This window comes from Molothrus ater, chromosome Z (assembly GCF_012460135.2).
Source record: "Molothrus ater isolate BHLD 08-10-18 breed brown headed cowbird chromosome Z, BPBGC_Mater_1.1, whole genome shotgun sequence".
NCBI lineage: Eukaryota > Metazoa > Chordata > Aves > Passeriformes > Icteridae > Molothrus > Molothrus ater.
This window is the reverse complement of record NC_050511.2, coordinates 12,144,127-12,171,528: the sequence shown is the minus strand read 5'-3', so window position 1 is coordinate 12,171,528 and position 27,402 is coordinate 12,144,127. Positions and strand designations below refer to the sequence as shown.

At 36.3% G+C, this 27,402-nt stretch overlaps 1 protein-coding gene across 2 annotated transcripts in view; it reads left to right on the top strand.

Moving 5' to 3' along the window:
* The window catches only part of NUP155 (nucleoporin 155), a 30,453-nt gene extending 5,773 nt beyond the window's left edge, over positions 1 to 24,680 (top strand). The window contains exons 8-36 of one of the 2 annotated variants that reach the window (XM_036403608.2): positions 1,590 to 1,663; positions 1,969 to 2,060; positions 2,188 to 2,285; positions 2,369 to 2,521; positions 2,807 to 2,907; positions 4,291 to 4,461; positions 5,494 to 5,604; positions 6,478 to 6,572; positions 8,283 to 8,371; positions 9,642 to 9,704; positions 10,661 to 10,720; positions 10,818 to 10,968; positions 11,798 to 11,864; positions 12,642 to 12,760; positions 12,966 to 13,069; positions 14,317 to 14,450; positions 16,186 to 16,377; positions 17,005 to 17,143; positions 17,824 to 17,959; positions 18,383 to 18,536; positions 18,796 to 18,900; positions 18,997 to 19,151; positions 19,586 to 19,715; positions 19,978 to 20,091; positions 20,546 to 20,666; positions 21,121 to 21,231; positions 22,020 to 22,156; positions 22,790 to 22,890; positions 24,111 to 24,680. In XM_036403608.2, the coding sequence (XP_036259501.1) occupies positions 1,590 to 1,663; positions 1,969 to 2,060; positions 2,188 to 2,285; positions 2,369 to 2,521; positions 2,807 to 2,907; positions 4,291 to 4,461; positions 5,494 to 5,604; positions 6,478 to 6,572; positions 8,283 to 8,371; positions 9,642 to 9,704; positions 10,661 to 10,720; positions 10,818 to 10,968; positions 11,798 to 11,864; positions 12,642 to 12,760; positions 12,966 to 13,069; positions 14,317 to 14,450; positions 16,186 to 16,377; positions 17,005 to 17,143; positions 17,824 to 17,959; positions 18,383 to 18,536; positions 18,796 to 18,900; positions 18,997 to 19,151; positions 19,586 to 19,715; positions 19,978 to 20,091; positions 20,546 to 20,666; positions 21,121 to 21,231; positions 22,020 to 22,156; positions 22,790 to 22,890; positions 24,111 to 24,249 (3,416 nt within the window). In that variant the 3' untranslated portion in view covers positions 24,250 to 24,680. The remainder of the gene's footprint in view (positions 1 to 1,589; positions 1,664 to 1,968; positions 2,061 to 2,187; positions 2,286 to 2,368; positions 2,522 to 2,806; positions 2,908 to 4,290; positions 4,462 to 5,493; positions 5,605 to 6,477; positions 6,573 to 8,282; positions 8,372 to 9,641; positions 9,705 to 10,660; positions 10,721 to 10,817; positions 10,969 to 11,797; positions 11,865 to 12,641; positions 12,761 to 12,965; positions 13,070 to 14,316; positions 14,451 to 16,185; positions 16,378 to 17,004; positions 17,144 to 17,823; positions 17,960 to 18,382; positions 18,537 to 18,795; positions 18,901 to 18,996; positions 19,152 to 19,585; positions 19,716 to 19,977; positions 20,092 to 20,545; positions 20,667 to 21,120; positions 21,232 to 22,019; positions 22,157 to 22,789; positions 22,891 to 24,110) is intronic. The other variant, XM_036403609.2, reaches the window with a different exon arrangement.
* The last annotated feature ends 2,722 nt before the right edge of the window (positions 24,681 to 27,402 follow it).

Here is a 27,402-nt window from a genome sequence, read left to right as displayed (position 1 = left end):
TTTTATGGCCAGGTGACTGCCTGGTGGATGCAGGAAGGGCTGTGGATGTTGTGTACCTGGACTTCAGCAAGGCCTTTGACACTGTCTCCCACAGCACACTCCTGGAAAAGCTGGCAGCCCACAGCTTGGGTAGGAGCGCTCTGTACTGAGTTCAGACTGCCTGGATGGCCGGGCCCAGAGAGTTGTGGTGAATGGTGCTGCATCCAGCTGGTGGCCAGACAACCAGTGGTGTCCCTCAGGGGTCTGTGCCAGTCCTGTTCAATATTTTTATTGATGACATAGATGAGAGTCTTGAGCCTTTCATCACTAAATTTGCAGATGACTCTAAGCTGGGAGTGTGTGTTGATCTTTGAAAGGTATAGGACTCTGTAGAGAGACCTGGAACGGTTGGATGGATGGGCAGAGTCCAATAAAATGAAGTTTAATAAGTCCAAATGCTGAGTCCTGCTTTGTGGCCACAGTAACCCCCTGCAATGGTATAGGCTGGGGATGGTGTGGCTGGACAGTGCCCAGGGGAAAGGGACCTGGGGGTACTGGTTAACAACCGCCTGGACATGAGTCAGCAATGTGCCCCGGTGGCCAAGAAGGCCAAGGACATCCTGGCCTGTGTCAGGGACAGTGTGGCCAGCAGGAGCAGGGAGGTCATTCTCCCCCTGTACTTGGCACGGGTGAGGCTGCACCTTGAGTTCTGTGTCCAGGTCTGGGCCCTCAGTTTGGGAAGGACATTGAGACTCTTGAGTGTGTCCAGAGGAGGCAGCAAGGCTGGTGAGGGGCTTGGAACACAAACCCTGTGAGGAACCACTGAGGGAGCTGGGGGTGTTCAGCCAGGAGAAAAAGAGACTCAGGGGTGACCTTATCACTCTTTACAACTCCCTGAAAGGTGGCTGTGGTCAGGTGGGGTTGGTCTCTTTCTCCAGGCAGCACTGACAGAACCAAAGAACACAGTCTTAAGCTGCACCAAAGGTTGGATATTAGGAAAAAGTTTTTTATGGAAAGAGTGATAAAGTACTGGAATGGTCTGCCCAGGGAGGTGGTGGAGTCACTGCCCCTAGATGTGCCTAAAAAAAGAGTGGATGTAGCACTCAGTGCCATGGTTTAGTTGAGGTGTTAGGGCATGGGTTGGACTCTGTGATCTTGAAGTCTCTTCCAACCTAGTTAGTGATTCTGTAAAATCAAGATAGAGTGTGTGTTTACTTCAGGATGTACATAGCAAAGCCTGAAAAAATTGACATTTCTTTGACATTTCTAACTAAAGTGAGTGATATGTAGCACAAAATTAATAGGTGCTTAGTGGTACTACCATGAATATGGAAAATGTATAAGTGACTAATCTTACCTTCTTTCACTGTTTAGTGCAAAATGATTTTGAAATTACAGTTTTTTTCTCTGGGACTTTTTTTTTGGTTGTTGGTTTACTAGCAGTTGTGTTAGTTGATTGCTGTTTTAAATCACTTAGAGCAGCAGTCCTGTATGAAAGTGCAGTTTTTGTGAACATACAATTCATTATTTTATAGACATTCTGTCCTAAACTTGCTTTCCCAAGTCCAGTGTTGATTTGCTGGTTCTCCCTTTTTTTCCTCTTCCTCCAGATCCTGTAGTTCAAATTGCCATTGACAACTCTCGAAATATCTTGTACACCCGCTCAGAAAAAGGAGTCCTGCAAGTATGTGACTTCTTATGACTCTTTGGTCTGTTATTAATGTGTGTAATAATGTACAGGTACCTCTCTAAGTTTACTTCAATGCCTGAGAATTCTCTGTAGCTAGGTCAGACCCTTACACGTTTTTATCTTTTTGTAGCAATGTGCATGCTGAAGATTTGAAAAACTTCTTTTCTAAGGAAAGAGTAGCCCCAATTATATATAAGCATAAGTACAAAATAAAAATACAGCTTGAGTTACTTCTTGTTTAGTGAGGCTGAATTTATTAATTCATTCATAAATCACTAAGCCGTGTTATTGAATTGCAGGTTTATGATTTGGGGCAAGATGGTCAAGGAATGACCAGAGTTACTTCTCTTTCACAAAATGCTATTGTTTCTGCTGCAGGGAGCATAGCCAGGTATGTTCATGACAGTTAAAATGTATGACGCTTCTTTTAAAAACCATAGTTTCACAATACAATTTAGAAAAATCTGCATGTTTCTTTGGATTGAAAGTGTATTGGGTTTTTTTGTTTTATTTTTCAGAACAATTGATCGTTCTGTATTTAAGCCTATTATTCAAATAGCAGTGATTGAAAATTCTGAATCCATAGACTGTCAACTACTAGCAATCACACATGCAGGTAAAAACCAATGCTAATTCCACTCTACTTAAACTGATAAACGGTATCTGCACAGTTTGTGACCTTTCTTATCTTTTGTTCAGGTGTCCGACTATATTTTAGTACATCACAATTTAAGCATCCAACAGCTCGTCCATCCATGTTAACCTTGGTCCATGTCCGTTTGCCACCTGGATTTTCAGCTTCTTCAAATGTAGAGAAGCCTGCAAAGGTTCACAGAGCTCTTTATAGCAAAGGTAGGCAGTGGCACATGGCTCAAATGAGATTATTTTTTGTGTGAGACAGTCACTATTACTTTGATCCCTATAAACATCTATTTTACCTTTTAGATGGCAAATGGTGTTAAAAGTGACCTTTTGAAGTACCATATGACATACAAATCCAGGAGATATTAGTTGCTGTTCAGATTGTATGATAATGACTTAAAGATTGAGTTTTGCTATCTTAGGAATGACCTAATGGGCTTGCATTTAATGCATGATGACTTTCTAATATGGACTTACTATTGCTGTTCTTGCTAGGGGTCCTGCTGATGGCAGCTTCAGAAAATGAAGATAATGACATCCTGTGGTGTGTCAATCATGATTCTTTCCCTTTTCAAAAGCCAATGATGGAAACCCAGGTATAAAGCAGACTTCTTTATGATTTTGATGAGATATAGGTATTATGTTTTCTTTCCTAATAACAGATGCCTGAATCATACTGTCTGCAAGAAATAAGTAGGTGACAGAAAATTTCATGAGAAGTTTGGAAACTCTACAAAGCTGAATGAGCCTCTTTTAGTAGGGATTCCTACTTCAAGCGTAGTTTTCTAGCTTGATGCAACCTTTATGTCAAAAGCAATTGTCTTAACTTCTAAGACTTGATTTCTAATTAATATATTTGAGAATACTTTTAGTAATGCTGCATATTGTGCACAAGCACAGAAAAACGTGGCTCTTAGTCCATAATGGTGTTGATCAGTATAAAATTTGATAAAGATTTGAAATGTAGATGCTAGAAACTTTGTGATTCCTTATTTAAACGTACATGCCATATCTTTAAAATCCACACATGATTAATGTCTTCATTATTCCATGGTGGGATGGTTTCTGACTTTAATTTTCCTGATTGTTATGTAAGTGTGTTTGTATGAGAAGTTTGGAGGGGGTTAGTTGCCTTATGTGTCAGTTCAGGGAAAACATATATTTCATCTCTGAAAGACATTTCACGTCTTCTGCTGAGGTAGAGGAGTGACATGTAACAAAAATAGTGTTACTGAAGAAATATCAGAGTTGGAGTGAATGAAGGGACTATGTAAGTTGAAAGCTTCAAAGTCAGGTATTGATTTATCTGCTGTTAAATAACTTACAAAGGAATTTTATAGTTGTTTTATATCCCTTCCCGCAAAAATTTAGACATGAATATCCCAAGAGCCAACCTCTTTTTTCCCAAGGCATCTGACAGCAACAGCTAGGTTTCCCAAACAAAACTGCAGCCTGTTCTTGAGCAGCAATTCTTTCTGGTTAGCATACATCATTTTCTGGAATGTCTTCACTAGTATATGTCTCTTCCTAAGTTATATTTGAAGTATTGCTGCCAGCTGCAAAGGTCTTGCAAACCTTTTTAATTCAGTTGCAGCTTTTTTTTTATTTTTTAAATAAATATTTTAAATTCATGATGCCTACGGTGCTTAGTTCTGTTGTGGTTAGTAGATGGTTGCTGTTTATATTGTAGCAGCCTCATTTTGCAAGTTGTTTTACGTTTAAATGTGAAACAATATCCCGGTCCCCCAAAAGAAGCAATATATCATTCCCTTTCTCCTAAAAGCAGCAGTGTATATATAGCTGTAAATTTGGTGGTAACTTTGTTAGACAGTACAAGAACTTATTTTTGTTGGGTTCTTCTGTGTGGGGAGCAGATTCTGTTCTGTGTAATTTTGAATGGTAAATAGTAAAACATTACCACGGATGTGCAAAACACATTTCTGCTACCAAACTGTGGATAATATCTATCTGTTTTTCAGATGACGACTCGTGTTGATGGACATTCCTGGGCTCTTTCTGCTATTGATGAATTTAAAGTTCAGAAGATTGTAACACCGCTAAATAAAGACATTATTCCCATAACTGATTCACCTGTTGTTGTGCAGCAACACATGCTGCCACCTAAGAAGTTTGTTCTCCTTTCAGCCCAAGTGAGTATTACTTTTCTTGACATAGGTTACTAGAAGAATTAAGTATGAAATTCGACCCTGTACATGATTCATTTTAGATGTGTTTTAAGGATTATATTTTGAACATGAAAAGGAATCAGGAAGAAGATTGCTGGAATTATCTGTACCTATTTTAAATTTACTCAAAGGTTTTAGATCAACTTCTTTTATACAGTGCATTAATAGTTTTTGTTGCTCTCCAGAAATCCTTGCAGATACAAATTTGGGAAGTTCCTTTAGCCTTGGTTATGCTCTTGATTATGTGAAATTGAAACAGTCACTGTCTGCTCAGAAAAATAGTTTAAGTAAATATTGTTGGCAATTGAAATTTGAATTAGTAATTTCCTATTTGTCATAGAAAAAGTCCCAGAAAAGGTTTTTTGAGAGGGTTTTAGGAAACAATAAGAAAGAAAAGAAAGAAAAAAAGGAAAGTGAACTTGCCTATTTTTCTGATTATATTTAGCAATATTTTTGGCACTCAATATCTTGACCAATAGGCTATTTAAAATAGTGTTCAAATATTAATGTCTTGCAAACTCTAGACCTGCAAGCTGCATTTGTTTAACAGCAACTGTTTTGTTAATGGCATTAGTTTGGCCCTTTCCAGGAGTTAGTTTGAATGCAGGGAAGGTGATTAATGTGAAGTCTGAATTCATGCCTTGAATTCTTCAAGCATTTTTTCTTTCGAGCAGTTTTCAGGATTTGCAAGGTATACAAAGCCTTTCTTTTCTGCATATACTTGCATATGCAGAATGTAATTCTGTGCTTTGTGTTAGGCTAAAAATAGCAAAATTAACTCAGTTTATGGAGAGTTTGTAACCATTGCAGTACTTGCCTGTCTTTCCTTGATTCACTAGTGCTTGGGAACTGGGCTTTGGACACCAGGTCCTTTTTATCCAATGCTGCAGTGGAGGAAGACTCAGAATGCCAAAGATAAATGTCATGGCGATGGCTGTGTTGTGATGAAACAGAGTAAAGACAACTTTAGCCTAACTTGCTTTGCTGTACTTTTAGGGAAGTGTTATGTTCCATAAACTCAGACCTGTTGATCAGCTGCGGCATCTGCTTGTCAGCAATACAGGTGGAGATGGAGAGGAGATTGAGAGATTTTTCAAGTTGCATCAGGTAAGAGCTTTTCACGTGTTACGAAAAATGAAAGACTTGTCACCTTTTCGTTGTTGCTGCAGCCTTCTGGTCAATGTTTCATTAAAGTGATTGGTAAATTTTTCTTTTGTCTACATAAAGCTATATCAGATAGAGAGATAAATTCTCATTTTATGATATCTAAAAGCAAATGTGTAATTCACTTTCCCTGAAATTCCTATGTCTTTTATGTAGAAGTGTAGTGCACTTCTTACTTTAGAAAGAAGTTCATCTGAGAGCAGGAGAGGAAGAGTTTCTAAAAAAGTTGAATCCCTACCACTACAAGGGATTTTTCTGTTTTGAAGGCCAGTAGAAATGTATGTACTTGATTTGGGTATTCTTTTTTATTAGCAGCTTAAGATAAACAAGAAACAAACAGAAGCATGGTTATTGTGGATTACAATTTTAATATGACAAGTATTGTAGTATCTGTAGTGAGTGTTCATTGTAATCTATTCTCTTGTGCTTGGAAAGGACATAACTGCTATTGTAACAGCTTATTAGAATATGCAAACACTGATTTTTACAAATGTTTTTTCTTCAAACACAATTGTAATTTATGTTTTTGTGTTTGTAGAAATTGCATGAATCTTAGTCATATTTAAATGTCAGGCATTGTTCCCTACCAGTAGTAGCACTGAGTTTGCAAAATCTGTATAGCAAAATCTTACCTAATACAGTGGAATAACTTGCTAGGATTGACTCTGTTTATAATTCAGAAGAGCTGATTTCCCTGACTTCTAAATAAAATAATGCAGAAAGTATTTACCATTTTAGTTATTGAGGAATATAACTTCTATACATTTCTTATCGACTTGATAAAAGACACCACACTAACACTGTAATATGCTCTAGGAGGATCAGGCTTGTGCCACTTGCCTTATTTTGGCCTGTTCTAATGCTGCATGTGATAGAGAAGTATCTGCCTGGGCTACTCGAGCATTCTTCCGGTAAGTTTTAATTCTGTCCATCATTCTGAATGTTATGCTCAGGATCACAGTGGTCACTAAACACATGTACACTGCTGCCAGTTCAGGGCCTGGTGACTTTTGGTTATAAGTGTTGATGGTTTTGGTGATATGGTGATGGTTTTGGGTTTCATGGCTCTTTTGTTTTGATTGGTTGGTTACTTTGGCTGTGGTTGTTGCTGTTTAGTTTGGAATGTTTTTTCCAGTACAATTTGAGTGATGAATTATGAGCTTCCATTCTGGAGGATTAAATTCTAACCCATGTATCTTAGGTGCTGCATATCCTTGGTATGGTGCAAATATGTGTATTTTCATTAGCTGCCTTAAAGAAGTTGGTCTATACAGAGAGTCACAAAATTGTTTGGGTTGGAAGGGACCTTAAAGATCACTTTGTTTCAAAAACCCTTCTGCCTTGGGCAGGTATACTACCCACTAGATAATGATGCTTAAGGCCCCATCCATCCTGGCCTTGAATACTTTAATGAATGGTATATCCTCACTGTCTTTGGCCAGCGTCTTTCGGTGCATCACCTACCTCACAGTAAAGAAATTTTTCCTAGTACCAGCCTGAATCTCTTTGATCTTTTAGTTTAAAACCATTCTCTCTTGTCCTATCACTGTCTGCTCTTGTAAAAACTTGTTCTCTCTTGATTTTTATAAGACACCCTTTAAGTTGTGGAAGGTGCTCTAAGTTCTCCCCAGAGTCTTCTCTCCCATCTGAACAAACCCAGCTCTCCATCTGTCTTCACAGCAGAGCTGCTCCTGCACCCTCATGGTCTTCATGGCCTCATGTGGACCTGCTCCAGAGGGCCCAAAGTCTTTATTGAAGTGAGGACCCCAGAACTGGATGCAGTGAGGTTGTGCATGTGGGGTGTTCACAAGGACAGGAGGAAGGGGAGAATGACCTGACCACTCCTCTATTGATGCAGTCCAGAATAGTGTTGGCTTTTTGGGCAGACTGTTGGTTTATTTCCAGCTCTTCATCCATGAGAACCCCTAATTTCTAAGTTTCCCCATAGGACTGCCCTCAATGAGTTTTTTTTTTCCCAGTCTGCTCTGTAGGACAGTGCCGTGACCCAGGTGCAGCACCTTGCACTTGGTCTTGTTGAATCTCATGAGGTTCTTGTGACCTTGTATTGTGGGTTTCTTGGCTGTCCTACAGGGAGAGAAAAGAGTTCTTGGTAAGATACAGCTGTTCAGAGTGATGATAAAATGTGCAGCTTGGAGTGTTGTGTCCCCAAAGATTTAATAGTTCCTTGCCAAAACTTGTGCAGGTGTTAAAGTCAGTGAGCTGTTTTCAGTAGGTTGTGAATTGTTGTTCTTCATTAAATTCAATCACAAAATCTGAGACAAAATGTGGATTGTAACTCTGGAGTTAGCAAGGGAAGACATAGCAAAGTGTTCATGTAACACTATAGGATAGAGATTAATAGAAATTACTTGTGGATGATAGAAAGACAACCATGGGTCATCTCTACTGTGCCCTTCTTTCCACTTCCCTGTAGAAACAAACTTTGAAAGATGCTAAAGCATAAGTCTGACTTAGGAATTTGTAAATTTCTCTTAAAAACTGTTCTGGGATTTTTATTTCCCCTTTTAAAAGAACCCCAGAATTGCTGTTAATTCTCAAAGGCATGAAAATTGAATGGGTTCTGTAGACATGTTGAGAATTTTTGGTTTTGCAAACTTCAGGTATGGTGGAGAAGCACAAATGAGATTTCCATCAGCTCTGCCTCCTCCCAGCAATGTTGGACCTATTTTAGGTTCTCCTGTTTCTGCAGGTATGTAGCAAGCATTTCATAATTTTGGACAGGTTTTTTTCCTTGAACATGTTGTTTTGTCTTCTCACAAGTACTTGTGTTCTTTTTGTGTGAAATAAACTATGTTTTTCACTTACTAGCTAGTTAATGACAAGAGCTTTTTCCATTTCTCTTGAGTGATTTTTTTGATTTAGTGAGGGGGTCCTTATCTCAAAGGATGTGTCCATATGTCATATACTCTGTTAAAACACTGTGAAGAGGGTATACATTTGTTACTTCCAGAGTCATTTCACCAGCTCAAGAAGAACTTATCAATAATGTATTTCAGATTTCATGAAGCTTAGCTGGTTGCTGTGTAGATATAACAGTATCTTCCTAAATTATCATTGCCATGTCTCTACAGATACTGCTTATGAGAAGGAAGAAGAACTTTGATCAAGAAATGAGTTAGTCATTTGGAGTGATTTCTCTCTTTAAAAGCTCTGTCTTAAGCATTTGGTTTCTGCTTCAGTGTTCAGTGCTACCTAAGGAGGAGAAAAATGCTTATCTTTTCTCCTCAAAACTTGGTGCTTGGAGTGAAGGCCTTTTTGTACATTCAGATTGGCTTAAATTTCTACAATTGCTGTCCCTTAATATGCATTACTCAATTTCAGATTAGAAATTAATGATGATGATTTTGAAATTGTGATTGAAATACTGAATTAAATTAGTTACTGTTTTTATCTAGAACTCATTAGTGTGTTAAATCCTCTTCCTTCATCTGACATATGGCATTCAGTTTTACACGACAGACTTGGGAAATAAACTTTTTTGCCTGGAATTCAAGGAAATTCCGTTTCATTACCGTATTTTGACAAGTATCCAAATTCCTAAGTATTGGAGAAAAGTGTGGTGAACTAGGATAAAAAATAGTTAGGAAAAACAGTTGACCCTGTTTTTCAGAATTCTTAACTACTATTAAAACTCTAAAGAGGAATGACTACTTTAATGAATTAGTGGCATTCCTTTCCAACCCTTTTGTTGTGGAACAGTAACAGTGTGGGCAAGAGCTGAGGCAAGGCATAAGAATGTAAAATTATATCTGAGTCTGAGGGAACAGTAGCTATGGGAAGAACAGGTGCTAGGAGCAGACTAAGAGTGAAATGGCAGGAAGCTCTATAGTCAACAAGCAGACTCATTTTAGGACTAAATGTGTTTTTCCCAAGTCTAAATGTTTGTTTATTTTTGTCATTCAGTCATAAATGCCTCTTTCAAACCTAGTATCAAAGCGGATGTTTCCATTTTGCTTCAGTAACAGGTCCATGTGGAAGATGGCACCATTCTTCTCCTACCACTTTCTCGGTTTGCTCAAAGGGTAGAGAACTGTCATGTGAAATTAAGATTCTAGTGTTGTGGATGTCCCATGTGGTGGGTCAGACACTGCTGACAGAAATTCATTCAACCACCTCATAATTTTGCATGTGAAACTAACATAACAATAATGTTAGCATTAAAAGGCCAGGTGCCATTTCCATCTTTTTCCCACTGTTGAAAGTCTAGTCATGCATTTGCATGCTGCTTTTCTGCAATTTTGTGCTTAGCTGTAGCACACATGGCAAGGGGCTCTGAGAATGTATTGGCACTGTGTTATCCTCTGTGCTGTTGTGTGTTGCCAAGTTGAGAGAACTGTAGCAAATTAAGCAAAATTGTATCCTTTGGTAAAAGCCAAATTTTCAGAGTGCCAGGTTTTTTTTACCTTTTCTGTGATACATCACCTTGTTTACTAATGGTATGTGGACATTTTTGTAGATGACCACACATGCTCCTGACATTTTGAGGTTTTAAGTTAGCTATCCAGACTTAATTTGCAGGAAGAGATTCATGGCTGAACTTGAGGCTGTGGACAGTCTCAGACTTAGTGTTTTGAGTTAGCAGTGTTGCTGTAGTGTTTGTACATCTGTCCCACATAAAAACGAAAAGTAATATTACCAGTGTTCAGCATTCAGAAGGTGAGGAACAGCAAAAAAATATGTGGGCAATATTATATGCAGTGCAGACAACAGATGGTGTGCAATAAATTAACACATGAACGCTAGGAAGAAAATGTTGCTTCAACTGCTCTTGAAGGAAGTGTATCCCTTTATTTGACTTGTGGAGTGTTGGTTGATGAGAAGTGAGTGCAACTTGATACTTTACTATATACAAAACATTGAAAGTATTTTATTTAACAGCTTTGCTGCTTTTGCACAGATACTTCACGGCATATATTTAGGAGGGGACAGTTTTGGATTGTGTTTCACAACCTTACCTTTATTTCTTTTCCCTTCTTAGGTACCTCTTTGACTGTTGATAGTCCATATTCTAATCCTAGCATTTTGACATCTGGGCAAGGTAACACCTTCTTCTCTATTTTTATTTATTAATTTTAAGTTTTTAAGGCCTTTTCATTGGCATTGAAATGAGTAATATTTACCTATTTTCACCCTAGGTATACAACCTCCTGCTATGTCAACTCCCATTTTTCCTCCTGGAAATTCCATGTCTCACCCTAGTACATCCATTAGCGGAATGATGGGTCCTGAGATAGTATTTTCTGGAAGACACAATGGCATCTGCATATACTTTGCCCGGATTATAGGGTGAGGTCTTTGTAGAAAGAGATTCTGTCATTCAATTTGTTCCATAGTTCTTCTTTGCACTAATAGGTGCATGTAGGTGGTGCGTTCTATATTAATAGCCTTTAAATTGGAAATTAGTACATTTTAATGTTGTATTTATGTAATACCTGTCTATATAAAATGTTGGTTTTGCATCTCTTTTAATTATAGTACATTCAGTGAATGCCTAGAGCAGGAAAGTTGCTTAGATACTGAGCCTGCAATCAAGTGCATTAACAGAACTCTGAAATCTCCAGGTTTATTTTTCAAATCTATGAGTTGTGAGCTGTAGATTCCTACTGAAGGATGAAACAGAAATGCAGAGGGACTTAAAAGATCAAAGTCCTATATTTAAGTAATTTCTATGTTTAGTCAGAATCAGAAGTCAGAGCAATGAAGCATGACTGAAGATTCTCTTACCTTGGAAGCTGAGCCCTAAACAACCCAAGCAAGAAGAGAGTTCTGCATATGTTGGTGATCTGTCTCCATGCTGACTGGAAAATAAATTTTTGTTATGAGACTTGTTTGTTTACACTGTATTTCCAGGAAACTATATTTATCTATAGTATTTGAAAGCATCAAATGTAATTGAATTAAAGTTTCTAGATCTGGAATTTTGCTAATTATTTTTATCTACACTATTCATTACTATATAATGGCTAGTTTTTAGAATATTTAGTTTTCATCCAAAATTAATCCTTTTTTACACTTTTAGCTTCAAAGTTTTACCATTTCTCTTTCAAGAAATTATACATAGAAGACGTACAAAAATGCTTGGTTAAATGACTTGGTTTTTTTGTTTGTTTTGCAGAAATATTTGGGATGGCAGTATAGTCGTGGAGAGAGTTTTCAAAAGTGGCAATCGAGAAATTGTTGCAGTATGTAAAAGATTATTCTGTGTTCTTAAAAGTTTCTTTTAATATTTAAGTCCTTTTTTAAACTTCCATTCTTAGTTATAAACTGTTTGGTACAAAACCAATCGTTTGCCATGTCACTGTTTTCTTAAGTGCTGAGCACTTAAATGATAATTAGTTGTCCTTTAAAGCTCTGATTTTGAATAATACTTTCTAAGAAACCAAACTAATTTAATCTCTGCTCTTAATTGGCAATGACCAGTTTTCTCCACGTTTACTGATGTCACTTCCTTGATACCCACTTAGGGTTTGTGCATGCTCCCTCCAGACAAACACTAAAAACAAAATGCTTTAGTGATTTGGGATAGTCACTGCAGTTGTGGAAGGACATAGGCAAATCATGAAATTTTTTTGAACTAACATCTTGCTGTTTCATTTTTTGTCCATGATGAAAATAAAATCTTTTCTGGCGGTGGCTGTTAATAGAATCCAGTGCTCAATCCTTAGAGTTCTAGCTTAGAGTTGGAAGTAGTAAAGCATAGCTGATTTAGTTATTGGGGGCAAAGAAAGTAGCATCTTGAATACTGTGTATCTGCAGAGGACTCCTGCCTCTTCACATGTATGCTGCCTCAATGAATGTGATATAATTATGTTGTGTTCCAGTGATCTGTTACTAGCACACGATTTATTTGTTGTACCCTCTTATTTATCTTTTCAGTGATGTTAGCTTAAAACTGAATTTTTTTGGAAAAGAAGTTTGAAAACCCAGCTTTCTGTAAAGAAGTTTGCTTTCTTTTGTAGATAGAAAGCAGTGTTCCATCCCGTATGCTGGAATGTGTACTACAAGAATTAAAAGGTTTACAAGAATTTTTGGATAGAAATTCACAGTTTGCTACAGTAGGAGCACTTGGAAACCCAAGGTATTATTAATTTTGGTAAATTTACATGTGGTATTTAATGTCCAGCTTTTGAAAAACTACCATAGGTGTTTTGCTGAGTTGAAGTGTTTGTATATTTTCCTGCTGCAACATTCAGATGCTAAAAATGAGTTGGTTACATTCATTTTTAAGGGATTTGGTATTTGTAATCATATTAGTGTTTTTTGGGTTTTTTTTTAAATTGCAGTTTCAGCACACCAGCCAATCTACAGCAGAGACTTCTGGGTTTTATGCGGCCTGATGGTGGAAGTTCTCAGCAAGTCCAGCAAGAACTCCAAAGGAAATATCATGGTATGCAATTGTTTTTGAACAGGAGGTATCAAGGAATGGTGCATTTGGATGTTGCCTTTCTCACTTTTCTTGTTAAATCATCTGAATAAAAAGGCCTTTTTTACACACAAATTTTATGTTAAATATCATGACATTGTTTTGAACACTTACCTGTCTCCTTTTTTTCCTTCCTAATGTTCTCCATTATGGATAAGTTTGTTTAATCTCCTCACTACAGTACTTAGTAGCTGCACAACCATTTATATTTACAAGATACCATTTACTAAGCTGTTATTTTATGAGACAAGTGAGCATGATGTCATCTTAAAAAACTACTGTAGTGCAGGTTTCCAAAGGTACAGTCATTGAAATGTCTACAAAACTTTGTTTAGAAATATCAGGTCTGTTACACAGCCCATTTGAATTCTTGTCTTTTTATAGTGCAGCTTTTACCCAGCACTTGCAGGCAAGTTGAGAAATGTTGTTACTGCACATATGGAATTGAGAATGTTAGTGGTCCACATATGTGTAATCCTGGGCTTTTAATAGTGTAAATGTAAACATTTTCTGTAAGTTACTATGTAGGATTTGGTAGACCTTTAATAATTTTATTTTTATTCTTTACCGAGTTCATCAATGCTTTTAGATTGCTGAATGACACAATGTAATTATTTTTAACCTCATTTGTGAAGTGTAAACACTCAAAAGTAAACATAAATTGTTGCAATTATGTTCTGCCTATGTTATAAGTATGAAAACATTATCCTTTCAGTTTGTATAATCCATCTTACCAGATTTAAATGTTGTAGTTTTTGGAGTAGTTGTTGCTTTAAAGATAGTGTAGACAGTATTGACCACAGCTGTAAATGGAAGTGTTCTCTTTACATGTAAGTACAGGTAATCAAACAAAAGGCAATATGTATGGGTTTAATTTGATTTCTTATATGTTCAGCAGAAATACATTTATACCTATATTTGAAGCAAAAGTAAAAATTTAAGACTGATGTGTAAATCACGTGCACAGGAAACCATACTTGTTTTTCAGAGAGTACGACTCCTTTGTTGCATAGTTTGAAATAAATGTTAATAGAGGGTTATTTGTTTTGGGGCAGTGTTAACATGGCATTTATCTCCCAACAGAGCTAATCAACAATGGAAGAGAAAAAAAGATAGAAAGTTAAGGATATGGTTACCGAAAAACTTCAAAAACTTACATGCTTTTTTGAAACATGTGGAATAGCTCTTGCTGACAGTCTCTTGTTTTTCAGCTGAGGCACAGCTAACTGAGAAGACTTCACTTCAAGGCATCCAGCAGCTTGTTCGCAAGACCTGCCAGGCACTGGCTTTATGGAAGTTGCTATGTGAGCACCAATTCAGTGTTGCTGTAGGTGAGCTTCAGAAGGTAAGATCTGGATAACACAATTTTAATTTGTTTGTACTAATCAGCTGAATTTTTTTTGCTACCTAAGTATTCCCAAGAGACTGTTACTTAAATTAATTGAGAAACATATGAATTTTAAACCACACACAAATTTTTTTATACATGGTCACAAGTGTTTAAGAGACTGACATGTATTGACACAATTACTCAATTTTATGCAATTGGAAGAGTCACTAACAATAAATTGTTCTACTTTTATTGATAAGTAATACTGAGTTTCATTTATAAATTACTGGTTTTTTACCTTAAGCACATTCTGCAAAATGTTCTGAAAAGAATAGACCAGCATATTCCAGCCAAGTGGAATTCACTCTTTGCCTTAGTCTTGGTGAAAGATGGAAAGCAGTAGGGTAATAGAGTCCTTGCTCTTCTGTGTAAGTAGGGTACCTGAATGTAGCACAGAACAGCTGAGGTTGGGAGGAACCACTGGAGATCACCTGTCCCCTTTGCAGTGGGGGTAATAATCTAATTGATTCTCAAAGCAGGGGCAGCTTACAGGACTGTGTCCAGTAAGGATTTTTATATCTATAAAGGTGAGAACTCCACAGTGTCTCTGAGCAACCTGTTCCAGTGTTGAACCACCTTTAGAGCAAGAAAGATTTCTATTCAGGTGTAATTTCCTTCACTTCAATTTTTTACCATTGTGCAGTGTCTTGTTATTGGTTACCACTGAGAAAAACCTGACTCTGCATTCCTTACACTTTCTCAAAAATATTACTAAGATCCCACATATTGCCCTCTAAGCCTCCAGGCTAAATGATCCCAGTTCTTTCAGGCTCCTGGTTTGTAAAGAAGGAAACTTGTAGAACAAAGGGTGCTATTGCTGTGCACCCTTTGCTGATGTTGAATTCATAGCCAACCATTGAAAAAAGCTATTAATTTGAATACTGGGCATTTTGTCCTAAAATTTGATAGGGTTATTTGAGAAGTTGTATTTTTTGTTCTCAAAAAGAATTATTTTAAAGCCTTACAGAGGCACAGAAGCTGTTGCTCTTCACAGTGTTGCACTGGGGAGCTTTGTGCAACTTTTATTTGTGTTGGACAAGTGGCTAACTAACTGTTTAACAAGTAAAATGTTTTCCTTTGTCTTCAGTAGCTGTAGCTGTATTATCATGCTTTTAGTATCATCTGTCGACACTATATAAACACTACCTAGACCCTACTGGCAACTATGTGCACAAATATTCATAATAAACTTTTAAAAATTAGAAACCTTCAGTGTAATTTAATCTTGAAAAGTAAAATGAGTTCAGACGTTGAACTTTCCAAACTCCTGCTTTTATTGAATCTGTCATTTTTATTCTTCTGAATATTAAAAACTTTGACAGTCTCATAGGGTATGCATTCTGAAAGTGCCCTGTGAAGTAAAAGGAACTGTTAATTCCATTCTTACTGTGAGAGATCTGAAACAGAGGGACATATAGTGAAGATGGTAGAGAAAGTCTGTTAAGAGGAGTTTTCACTGTCCTTAGGCATCCAGCAAGGCCTTTTGTAGTAGCCCTTGCTTTATTATTTTTATTTTGCTATAAAATTTGTATTTTAAATAATGTGTTTCTCTGCTGTATATTGTAGTCATTGGAGTTTTGTATCTTTAATTCTTAGAAACAGTTGATTTTGATGCTGGAACATTCAGACATTTCTAAACAGGGTCAAGTAAAAGATTTGGTAAACTAATAAAATTCTGCCTCATCTTCAGGAACTTCAAGAACAGCTAAAGGTTACTGCTTTTAAGGACTTGGTGATTAGAGATAGAGAGTTGACTGGAGCACTCATTGCCTCTCTTATAAACTGTTACATCAGAGATAATGCAGCTGTGGATGGAATCATTGCCCATTTGCAAGACATCTGCCCTCTTCTTTATAGCACTGATGATGCTGTGTGTTCAAAGGTAAGTGCACTTTCAGATTTTTACAGCACCCAAACACAACTTGAGAACATGCACAAATGAGATACATTGGGCAGCTTGTAAGTCATTATTATGCTCAAGTAGTTTCAGAAGCAGAAGAAGATGAAGTTAAGTTGTGGGCATATTTTCGTCTTTAACTGATTAATGTTGAACATTACACAAAAATTATTTGGTGCATTTGCAGTTATTTTCATAGTCTCTTAACTCTAATCTCATCTCTAATCTTAACCCTGTTTTCTTTATGTTGATAAAATGTTGTCTTATTCCAGTCTTTCTCAGCATAGTATCTTGGTTTTTGTCCATTCCACAGTTTACTGGAATTAGTGACATTCAATTGTGTTTAAGAACTTAGGTCTTTGAAGCTTTTTAAATAAATGTGAAACAAGTAACTGGTGAGGAGAGAACAGGAAACCAGTTGGTTAAGTCTTCAGCTCTTCTAATGTATTGTAGCCTTTCTGCTGGAAACTTACTGACCAGAGAGTGCATTTGAGAGGATGGTCTTTTCTTCTGTTTCAGCTTTGAAATTTAGAATAATAGCTCATTGACAGTATCCATGATCTGTTCATGATGTGCTCATGTTAATAATTTCCATTTTGTATTTGTTTTTAGGCAAATGAACTTCTTCAGCGATCTCGACAAGCTCAAAGCAAAACGGAAAAAGAGAAGATGCTGAGGGAGTCACTGAAAGAGTACCAGAAGATCAGCAATCAAGTGGACCTTGCTAATGTTTGTGCACAGTACAGGCAGGGTAAGAGCCAGTCACTGATCATGCTGAATAATTTCATGGTATGCTTTCATGCCATCTTTTCTGTTTGGGTGTTTGGGTGGTTTTTTGTTTGTTTTTTTTTTTTTTTTTTTTTTTTTTTTTTTTGCTAACTTTTTACTCAGTTTTGTAGTTTTTTACGATACACAATTGCTTAATAAATCTTAAAATTAAAATGTGCCAGCCTTTTCTTTTTTTAAAACCTTGCTAGATTTAACAAGCCAACCAAGAAATCCATTTCTATATTAAAATAGTCCCATGTATTTACTTCATATTGCAGTGTCCATTTGTTTCATATATGTGGCTGAAATATTCCACTAGATTCTATGTAAGCAGGTAGCTTTTATACAAAATATACTGTTTGAAAGATGGTTCTGAATCCTAATTAGTGCACTATATCAGTTACATATACATTTAAATTATGTAACAGCTAAGAAATGGGCATCTGCACAGTATTATGTGTTGTGCAGGACATTCTATGCAACTTAGTATCTTAACTTCAAATTTACATATAAATGCCACAGGTGGGAACAAGTGTAGATTTTAAATTATATGGACCAGAGTGAGTAGTGTAGCATTTGCTTGAGAAATGTTTGATGTCACTTACCATTTTGTTGTGAATGTAATACAATAATGAACAGTGATACTTGTTCTGATTTTCCTAGTGCGTTTCTATGAGGGAGTGGTAGAGCTCTCTCTTACAGCAGCTGAAAAGAAAGATCCCCAAGGTCTTGGCCTTCATTTCTATAAAAATGGAGAACCAGAAGAAGATGTTGTTGGACTCCAAGCTTTTCAAGAAAGGCAAGTTTTCAGGATAATTTATGATGATTATATGGTGTGCTTTATTTCAAGTGACTGGGAAAGTAGCTCTTTTAAGCAAGGAATGCAGGGTCATAATAAATAAGCATTTTATGATAAGGGACACAATATAAATACTTTCGCCCATTATGCTCTCCTTGATTATGATTAATATGGCAGCAACTTAATCTGAAACGGGGTAATAGATGCAGAAAACATTGTGATCAGAACACTACAGAAATACTTCTTAAAAAGATGAACAAGAACAAACTAGATTGTGAGATCCAGCTGACAAGAAGCTGACAATATTCTTTAAATCTTAGTAACTATCTACAAAGGCATACAATAACACACTTGAAAGAATTATTTTATAGACAGTTGCAATGAAAATTACGAGGCTTTTATTTTCTTTTGCTCTGTTTACAGATTGAACAGCTACAAGTGTATCACTGACACCCTTCAAGAGCTAGTGAATCAAAGTAAAGCTGCTCCTCAGTCTCCCAGTGTACCCAAAAAGCCAGGTCCTCCAATGCTGTCATCTGATCCCAATATGTTAAGCAATGAAGAAGCTGGACATCATGTAAGAAACTCACAAAAAAGTCATGACTGCACTCCAGAGAACAGTGTGATTTGAAGGGATCTAGAATTTATTATTTTAATGAAATTGTGGAGTAGTTAGTGAAGTGAAGGTTTGTCATGAATTGGCCTCAATATCTAGAGCACCCTTGGAAATTATGACATTAAAATAATGTGAACCTAAGTATCGTCACATGGTTATTCAAGACTTAAAGTAATGTAACCACTTCTTTAATAGCAGTTCTGACCTTTTTTCCCCTTAGTTTGAACAAATGCTAAAGCTGGCTCAGCGTTCAACAGATGAGCTCTTCAGTATTGCACTTTACAATTGGTTGATACAAGCTGACTTGGCGGACAAGCTGTTACAGGTGAGCTTGTCTATACACAGTGAACTGGGAGAGGTAATAATGCTTAAAAGGTAGGGAAGAGCAAGAGTATAACTGTTATCTTTCTGATGTCTTCAGGTTACTGCCCCCTTTTTGGAGCCCTACCTGGTGCGGATGACCAAGATTGACCAAAACAAAGTCCGCTATATGGATTTACTCTGGAGATACTTTGAAAAAAACAGAAATTTTAGTAATGCTGCTAGAGTCTTGGCCAAGTTGGCTGACCTCCATAGGTATGAATTACATGTACTCTATTGTATATATATTGAGGTAACTAGGGAAAAACTGAAAAAAACAAAATCAAAATATTTTGTGTAAGTACTTTTTAAAAAGGAGGTTTTCTAAAAAAAAAAAAATAAAAATAGGTGTGTTAGCTTTAAATCTAGGCAATTACTGGAAATCAGTGATAATGTTTATTTTTCTATTATACATTACTTTACAATTTCCTGTATTTCCTGTAATTATAACTTATTAAGTCGCCAGTTCTTATTGAGAAGTACACTAGAACTGAGCTTGCAGCAAAAGGGTTATGTGGTTGCATTGTGTCATGCATGATTTAGTAAAATCTGGAAAAGGCACATATTACTTCCCAGAGTCTAGCTAGAATATAACTACCCTAAAATAATTATATTAAGTACTCATTTTATTATTAATATTTATTTTGCAGCACAGAAATTTCTCTTCAGCAGCGTCTTGAATACATTGCACGTGCCATTTTGAGTGCCAAAAGTTCCACTGCCATATCCTCTTTAGCTGCAGATGGTGAATTCCTACATGAACTAGAAGAGAAAATGGAAGTAAGAGAAAATATTAATCTAAGCTACACTGTAAATGCATTATTTCACTTTGTCTCATTGGCACATAACAGTTTTACTACCAGTTCTGTATAAACGGATTTCTTTGCTTTCATCCTGTAAAGCTAGGCCGATGAAAATAGACTTAATGGTGTAAGCGGCAATATTTCTACATTTAAATAAGCTAAAGGTAATTCTGGGTGTATTTTTAAATTATGATTAAATTAATTCAATCTTGAAATACTGTATTTTCCTCTTAAACAAGGTTGCAAGGATCCAGCTTCAAATACAAGAAACATTACAGCGGCAGTATTCCCATCATTCTTCAGTACAAGATGCAATCTCCCAGCTTGATGCTGAGCTGATGGATATAACAAAGGTGATTAAAATTTCCTTGTGTTAAAGTCCAGTTAATCAAATTTTGAGGAGAAAAAATGTTTTGCAAAGAATGACTAGGAAGAGTAATAGGCAGTTTATCATTCCTGGTCTCAGAATGTCTGTTACCCTGGACTGTAATTTTCTGTACTTTATTAGTAAGATAATACTTTCAATCTTCAGTATTTTAATTTCTTTCACATGTTTATCTTCATTATAACATCTCTTAAATTTCTTCACACACAGAAAAAATTAATGGAAAATTAAGTTTTCTATTGTAATTCATCTAAAATTTAGTGTTGTATCTAAGAAATTAAACTAAACGTAGCAAAAAAAAATTTAGTGGTTGATAACAGTTACGTTGCATATTTGTCTTTCAGACAAAGTAAGAAACAACTGATCTTTAAGACTTAATTTGATCGTATGTGAAAAGTAAAGCTTGGTAATTTTTCTTCCAGTTGTACGGAGAATTTGCTGACCCTTTTAAGCTCTCGGAGTGTAAGCTTGCAATTATACATTGTGCAGGTCATTCTGATCCTATCTTGGTGCAAACTCTCTGGCAAGAAGTCATTGAAAAAGGTAGGTCTTAATAGAGTAGGAGTTCTGATGATCGCTCTCATCCTTTACCATCAGTTAGTAATTCACTCTCTGTTTCTGTTGTTTTTGATTGTTTGGGGGTTTTTCCCCCACCTTGGTTTTTGGGCTCAAGTTTACCATTGTGCTAACAACATTGATCAGAGATCTAAGGGAAAAGCTGTGTGGTAGTGTGTTTGTTGTGGGGTTCTGGAATGTGGTTTTGTTTGTTTGTAGTTTAAGTAGGTTTGCATGGAACTTCACAGAAGCATAAAGACTTAATGTACATGCAAACACACCAGAAAAGGTTGTGCTTTTACTTCCATGTGCTGATTTTTTTGTTGACAAGAGTGTTAAGATTTTCATTTATTATTTATAAATTTAGGTGCCTTAGTGTAATTTTGTATAAATGTGGTACTTCTTGTGAAGTTCCCTCTAAGCATTTTCTTTTCATTTCCAGAGTTGAGCGACAGTGTATCTCTGAGCCCTGCTGACAGAATGCAAGCACTTTGTCTGAAGCTAGCATTGCTTGGAAAGATCTATGCTGGCACACCTCGCTACTTTCCTTTAGGCAAGTTGTTAGCCTGCATAGTAAATAAGCATATCTGTTTGATGGATGAGTTTCAGCTTTTTTTTTTACTCTTAGAAAAAATTTTAAACTAAGAAATGTTTCTTATTTTTTAATCTCAAAAGAAATGGGAAATAAATGAAGTTTAGCTGGCAGCAGCAGTTACTTTTGGATGGCTGTGCAGATCCCATTTTAGAAAGTAGTAAAGTTTGTTTGCATCAAAGCACGAAGTACAAAATGTGTATTTATACATTTAAGATTTTAAGCAAGCACATTTATCTGCTGTCTCTTGAAATTCTATATGAGCCATCAGCCATTTGAAGAAGTAGATTCTGAAAATTATTCGGGAGATTTCTGGCTAGTTTTTAAAATTTCTGATTTTCTGATGCTCTATGTTTTGAAAATGTGCTATTATATAAAAACCTGGCAAATATATTGTTCAGCAGTAAACCTTATTTTATTTTATAATACTAAAATAATGTGCAACTAACATTAAATATGAACATTTTATGCTGACCAATACCCTGTTAATTGTTATAGGCACTTAAACAAGCTTCAATAGATTTTCTGGCCATTCTAGCAAAGGTATTCATAGTATGTGTTTTGTGTAGAAACAAAAGTTACTGAGCTTTTCTCTACAACATAGTTGCAAGGCAAAACGGTAACAAAATACTAAGTATGAGTAATCCTTGCCATGCACTGCTGATAGTAAATTACTCTTAAATGCCTTAGTTTCATGGACTCCCAGTAACAAGTTGGAATCTAAATGTTCCCTCATTTATGTCCTCCAGATTTTCTAGTGCAGTTTCTAGAGCAACAAGTCTGCACTTTGAACTGGGATGTAGGTTTTGTAACATACACCATGCAAGAAATTGGAGTGCCATTGCCAAGGCTGCTTGAAGTGTATGACCAGCTTTTCAAAGCACGGGTAAGGAAAATTGCACAAAATAAAAATTCTGTGTTCAACTATTATCAAGGTCTCTCTTTAATGGGAAACATGAAATAATAAAAGGAAGGAAATAACAAAATATACATTCAAAACGTTGCTTTCTTTACTCAAAGACTTTTAAAAAGCTGCATTTTCTCCCTGTGAATAAAATCTGTGGATTTTATTCATTTCAGTACCAGAGCATGATGAGGAAATTTGTTAATTCTTTTAGTTCATCTGGAGCTAGTTTAAGATGAAATAGGATTAGAATTCTTATGTTGCAGAAGGAACAGCATATATTGAGTATATTAATTTTATTTGTTTCCTAATAATGATTAAAATTTGTTGTATTACTAAATCTTCTCTGATCTATTAATGCAATAAGCAAAGAAGTTTGACTTTGTGGAAATGGAAAACTGAGTTAAATTTATGTATATTTAGTATGCAATTTAAAATAATGTTTAAATGTAGGCCTAAATATAGATGAAAGTAGAATTCCTATTAATCTAACTTTCTTGATACAATAAGTAAATACTTGCACAGCTGGCAATTCCTGTACACACAACACTTTTTTTTGTCTTGTCTCCTTCAGGTTTGTGTCCTTAATATTTTGTGGTTTGTTTTTTCTTTTAGGATCCATATTGGAGTAGAATGAAAAAGCCTTTGCACCTCTTGGAGTGTATTCATGTATTACTGTCAGGATATGTACAGGATCCAAGCAGAGTACCTATGAGGTAAAAGGCTAGCTATATCCTAATGAATAGTGAAACATAAAATATTCTAAAATACTTCAGTCTAGCAATTCCCAAAGCTTTTCTTCTTTAGGGTGAAATTAATATTTTATTCCCAACACTTGTCATTCAAAACCATTTGGTAGAAACTTGTTGAAGTCTGCCTTCTAAACTACTTCCACAAAGGTAATTTTTGTCACATCACTGAAGATACTTGAGGAACTGAGAAGATTATTTTGTGGTTTTTTGGCAATATACTTTAAGGACTAGTTCAGACAAATCTATTGCAGTGTGTGAAAGTGGGGGAAAACACAAATTGGGCATTTTTAAATTGAAACAGTGAACTGTTTCATGTACAAATTCTAGAAGCTCTGAGTTACTCTAGGAAAGAGAAAACTAAACATTGGGATGGATCTTCCCCAATTGTTTATAAGAGGTTGATGATGAATCAGTCGTCAAGACTAAAATTCAGCTTAGTTCACACGAGGAAGAAATTTAGGTGTAATAATAGAGAAAGTTTCTAGCGAAAAAGATAGCTAAGTACTTGAAAAAGTTGCCTGCATATCACCTCTAGCTTTGACAATTTTTATTTGAATAGACTATATGAACTTCAGTCAGAACTATCTTGTCTCAAAAACAAAAACCAGAACTAGGCAAAGTCTTGATAACTCTTCTAAACATAGATGTTGCTGATTCTTTTGAAAAATGTACATAAAATATCCCCTGTTCACATACAGTGTACTTCTATCTTTTATCACTTTATTGGTCTTTTATGGTTGGTTGATTTAAATACTCTATTAGAACTTCAGTGAATGCTGTCTGATTTTAATACTTCTTTCAATAATACGTAAATTGAGATTTAATTATAATTTATGACATTTTAACTGCTATCTACATTAATAACTTATACATTGACTATAATAATATCTAAAGTAGTATCTAAATATTTCACATTGCTATAAACTATATCATGCTTTTAAAGTATTTAACATCAGATAAATAGTAATGAGTCATTTATTTTCCCATTATGCCTTAGTCACAGGCATTAGATTTCAAAAATAAATTTCTCTTAATGAGTAGTTAAATACTTAGAAGTAGCTGACAGATGTCTTACTAATACACTATTCCATTGCAACTCAAAGAATTCTTATGTTCTAGTTCAGATGAATTCTGAGATACAGGATTAAAAAGGAGCTCATTGTTATTCTGTGTTTTGTTTGCAGGCGACGATTCACAAATGTTTGCTTGGATGCTGTTAGTTGCTACCTGGTTGAACTTCAGTCTATGAGCCCTACACTAATGGTGCAGACTACTATTGGGAATTTTAAATCTCTACAGGCCAAGTTAGAAAGGCTTCACTGATTGAGTAATACAAGAACAGAATCATTAGTGCAGGTAATAGAAACTGAAATAAAGGCTCCAGTGTTGGCACTGAATTACAAATGAACAAATCCTCAGAAAGAAAATCCTGAGAGAGTTTTCTCCTGCCATGGTTATCAAATGTGTGGCCGGTATTCATGCGCTTCCTAAAAGTATCTACAAATTGTAGAATGTAAATGTGACAAATGGAGTTTCTTTTACTTTTACTACTACTAGGTTTTTTAACGATAAAAAGCTTTTTTTTAATACTGATGAAGTAAAATACATTGTGTGATCTTTGCCATGGGGATAAAAATATTTCAACAATAATTTCTTTTTCTTTGTTTTAAATAATGGGGAAAAGCAAATTATTTCCCCTATTCCATCTTAATTTGTTGTATCTGTTAAAATCAAATAAAGAAGTCAAAAAATGACTTCTGTCTATTTTTATTACATGCACACAAACACCAAATTGTATTCACACCTAGAATCCCCTCCCTCCCCTGCTGCCCACAGGGCTCTGGATGCATCCCAGGACAGGTTTGGCTCTCTGGGCTGTGAGTGCCATGACTGGGGCATGTCCAGCTTCTCACCCACACCTCACACAGATGTGTGGGGGACCATCTGAAAGGCTTTACAGAAGTCCAGACAAATACCATCTGTATCCCTTCATTTGTCCACTGTTGGAGTCACTCAAGCATGAAGGTTACCGGGTTGATCAGGCAAGATTACCCTTGGTGAAGCTGTGCTGGTTGTCCCAAATCACCTCTCTGTCCTCCAGGTGCCTCAGCACAATTTCTAGGAGAACCTGTTTCATGATCTTCCCAGGCATAGAGAGGAGGTTGACAGGTTAGTAGTTCCCAAGGTTGTTCTTTCTTCTCTTTCTAAAGATGGATTTTCTTCAGTCACCTGAGACTTCACTTGACTGCCATGACTTTTCAGTTATCATGGAGAGTGGCTTGGGAACTACATCAGAGAATGTTCTCAGGATCCTGGGATGCATCTCACTAGGTTCTACAGACTTACAGGAAATTCAGGTTCCTTAGGTCATCATGAACCTGATCTTCCCTTGCAGTGGGAAGCACTTTGCTCCCCTAGTTGCCATCCTGCTGTCCATCAGCTCAAGAGGTGTGGGAAGACAGGTTTCCATTGAAGACTGCAGCAAAAATGTGGAGTACCTCAGCCTTCATCAGTTAACAGTTTTTCATCACTGTTTATCAGGGATGTAACACCTTCTCTGGCCTTCATTTTCTAGTTCACGTACCTGTAGAAGCCCTTCTTGTTATTCCTTATGTCCCTTGCCAGTTTCAGTTCCAGCTTCTGGAAAGCCTTCCTTACCTCATCCCTATATAACCAATCTTTCTCTATACTCTTCCCAGGTTCCCTGTCCTAGTTTCCATTATATGTGCATTTACTTCTTTCCTTTTGGTCTGATCAGCAGTTCCCTAATTTGCCATGCTGGTCCCTAGCTTCCCTTGCCCAATTTCTTGTTCCTGGGAATTGCTAGGTCTTGTACACCATAAGACAAGAAAATCCATTAGAATAGGGTTTTAATCTATCAGCCTCTAGGTTATGGGCCCAGCATGCTTCCACTGCTTCACTCTGCTCCTCCCAATGCCTCTCAAGGACATGGGACTCCCATCAAAGTGCCTTTGTCCAGACAACAGGAATGAAAAGTGTTGGAGAACAAGGGCATCAATCCTGCTGCTTCTCACTTGCTGAGTGCTCCTACAGAACCTTTACTATGAAATAGGATTGCTCTAAAATTTTGCTTAAAGTACATTTCTTTCCCTCTCAACTACCAAATACATTCTTGTGATTTTAAGCCAGCAAATGCACTTATTGATGTAATATAAAATTAAAATACAAATCTTTTTTACCTTGTTAGATGAAAAAAGAGGTGAAATATTAGAATTAGCTTTTCTTCTTTGTCAGTGTTAAAAACTTAAAAGTATTTAAATAGAAGTAGTGCTGTGTGTCCTGGGAAAAATATTTGCTTCTTTCCATGTAAAATAAACCATCTTTAAGTATTAGAAGTTACCTTCTGCTAAGCTATGTTTCATACCAAGGATAGCATGCATTTACCCTGGTCTCATTAGTGCAGTTCACACAAATAATGCCCAAAGTCTTGCCTGATATATTTAACTAAATTTCAGTATTTGCATAAAAAATGTGTTGTGTTCAGCCACATTCTGTAATCTGTGATTACTAAACAGATTTCTATTTTCAGATCTGGAGAAATAACTGAAAAGTTTTGAACAGACACAAATCACAGACTTGAAGTTCAGCTCTTCTGGTTTTTTCTCCAGTTAATGGAATAAGGATTCCTCTGGAAATATTGCAAGTTTATCAAAGTAGTAGTATTTCAAAGTGTATCACAAGTTACCTCTGACATTTTTCAGATGACAGCAGGTAATTCCAGTATACACATAACTTTTTATTTTCATAACACTTGCTCATCTCTCAGATGGAGAAAGGATAGGTTCCCTGTTTAAATTTTGAGGTATGTGGAAAACTGGGATCAGACAGGAGAAGGGTGAGTTGATGCAGTAGATGAAATGAAGGATAATAATCCCAGGGAAGTAACAGACTAACATGAATGTGAAACACTGCTTATTAACAATATTATCAATGTATCTTTATTTTTTTTCTTCTGTAGCTTTCAATCAAGACTGTGATTAAGGAGAGGCAGCAGAAGGTGGGAACAAGGGTGAATTTTAAAGAATAGCTGCTTTAAGCAAATCAAGGGTATTTCTTCAAGGTGATAAAATATAGTAACAGCTTACCCTCCTTGTATTTCACCTTGTCATGGTTTAACCTCCTCTAGGAAGTATCACACAGCCACTTCTCACTCCCACTCCCCCTTCCATAGGATAGAGGGAGTTGGAAAAAAGGTAAAATCCATAGGTTGACATAACTGTTTAAAATTTGGAAAAAAGGTAGAATAATAGTAACAAAAAGGGGAGGTAACAAAAAGAGAGGAATAAAACCAAGACACACAAGTAAGACATCATACAATTGCTCATCATGGATTGACTGGTGCCCAGCCTGTCCCTGAGTAGTGATGGGCTCCTCCCACCCAACTCCCTCAGGTTATATACTGAGCAGGATGTTCCACAGTGTGGAAAATCCCCTTGGCCAGTTCATGTCCACCCT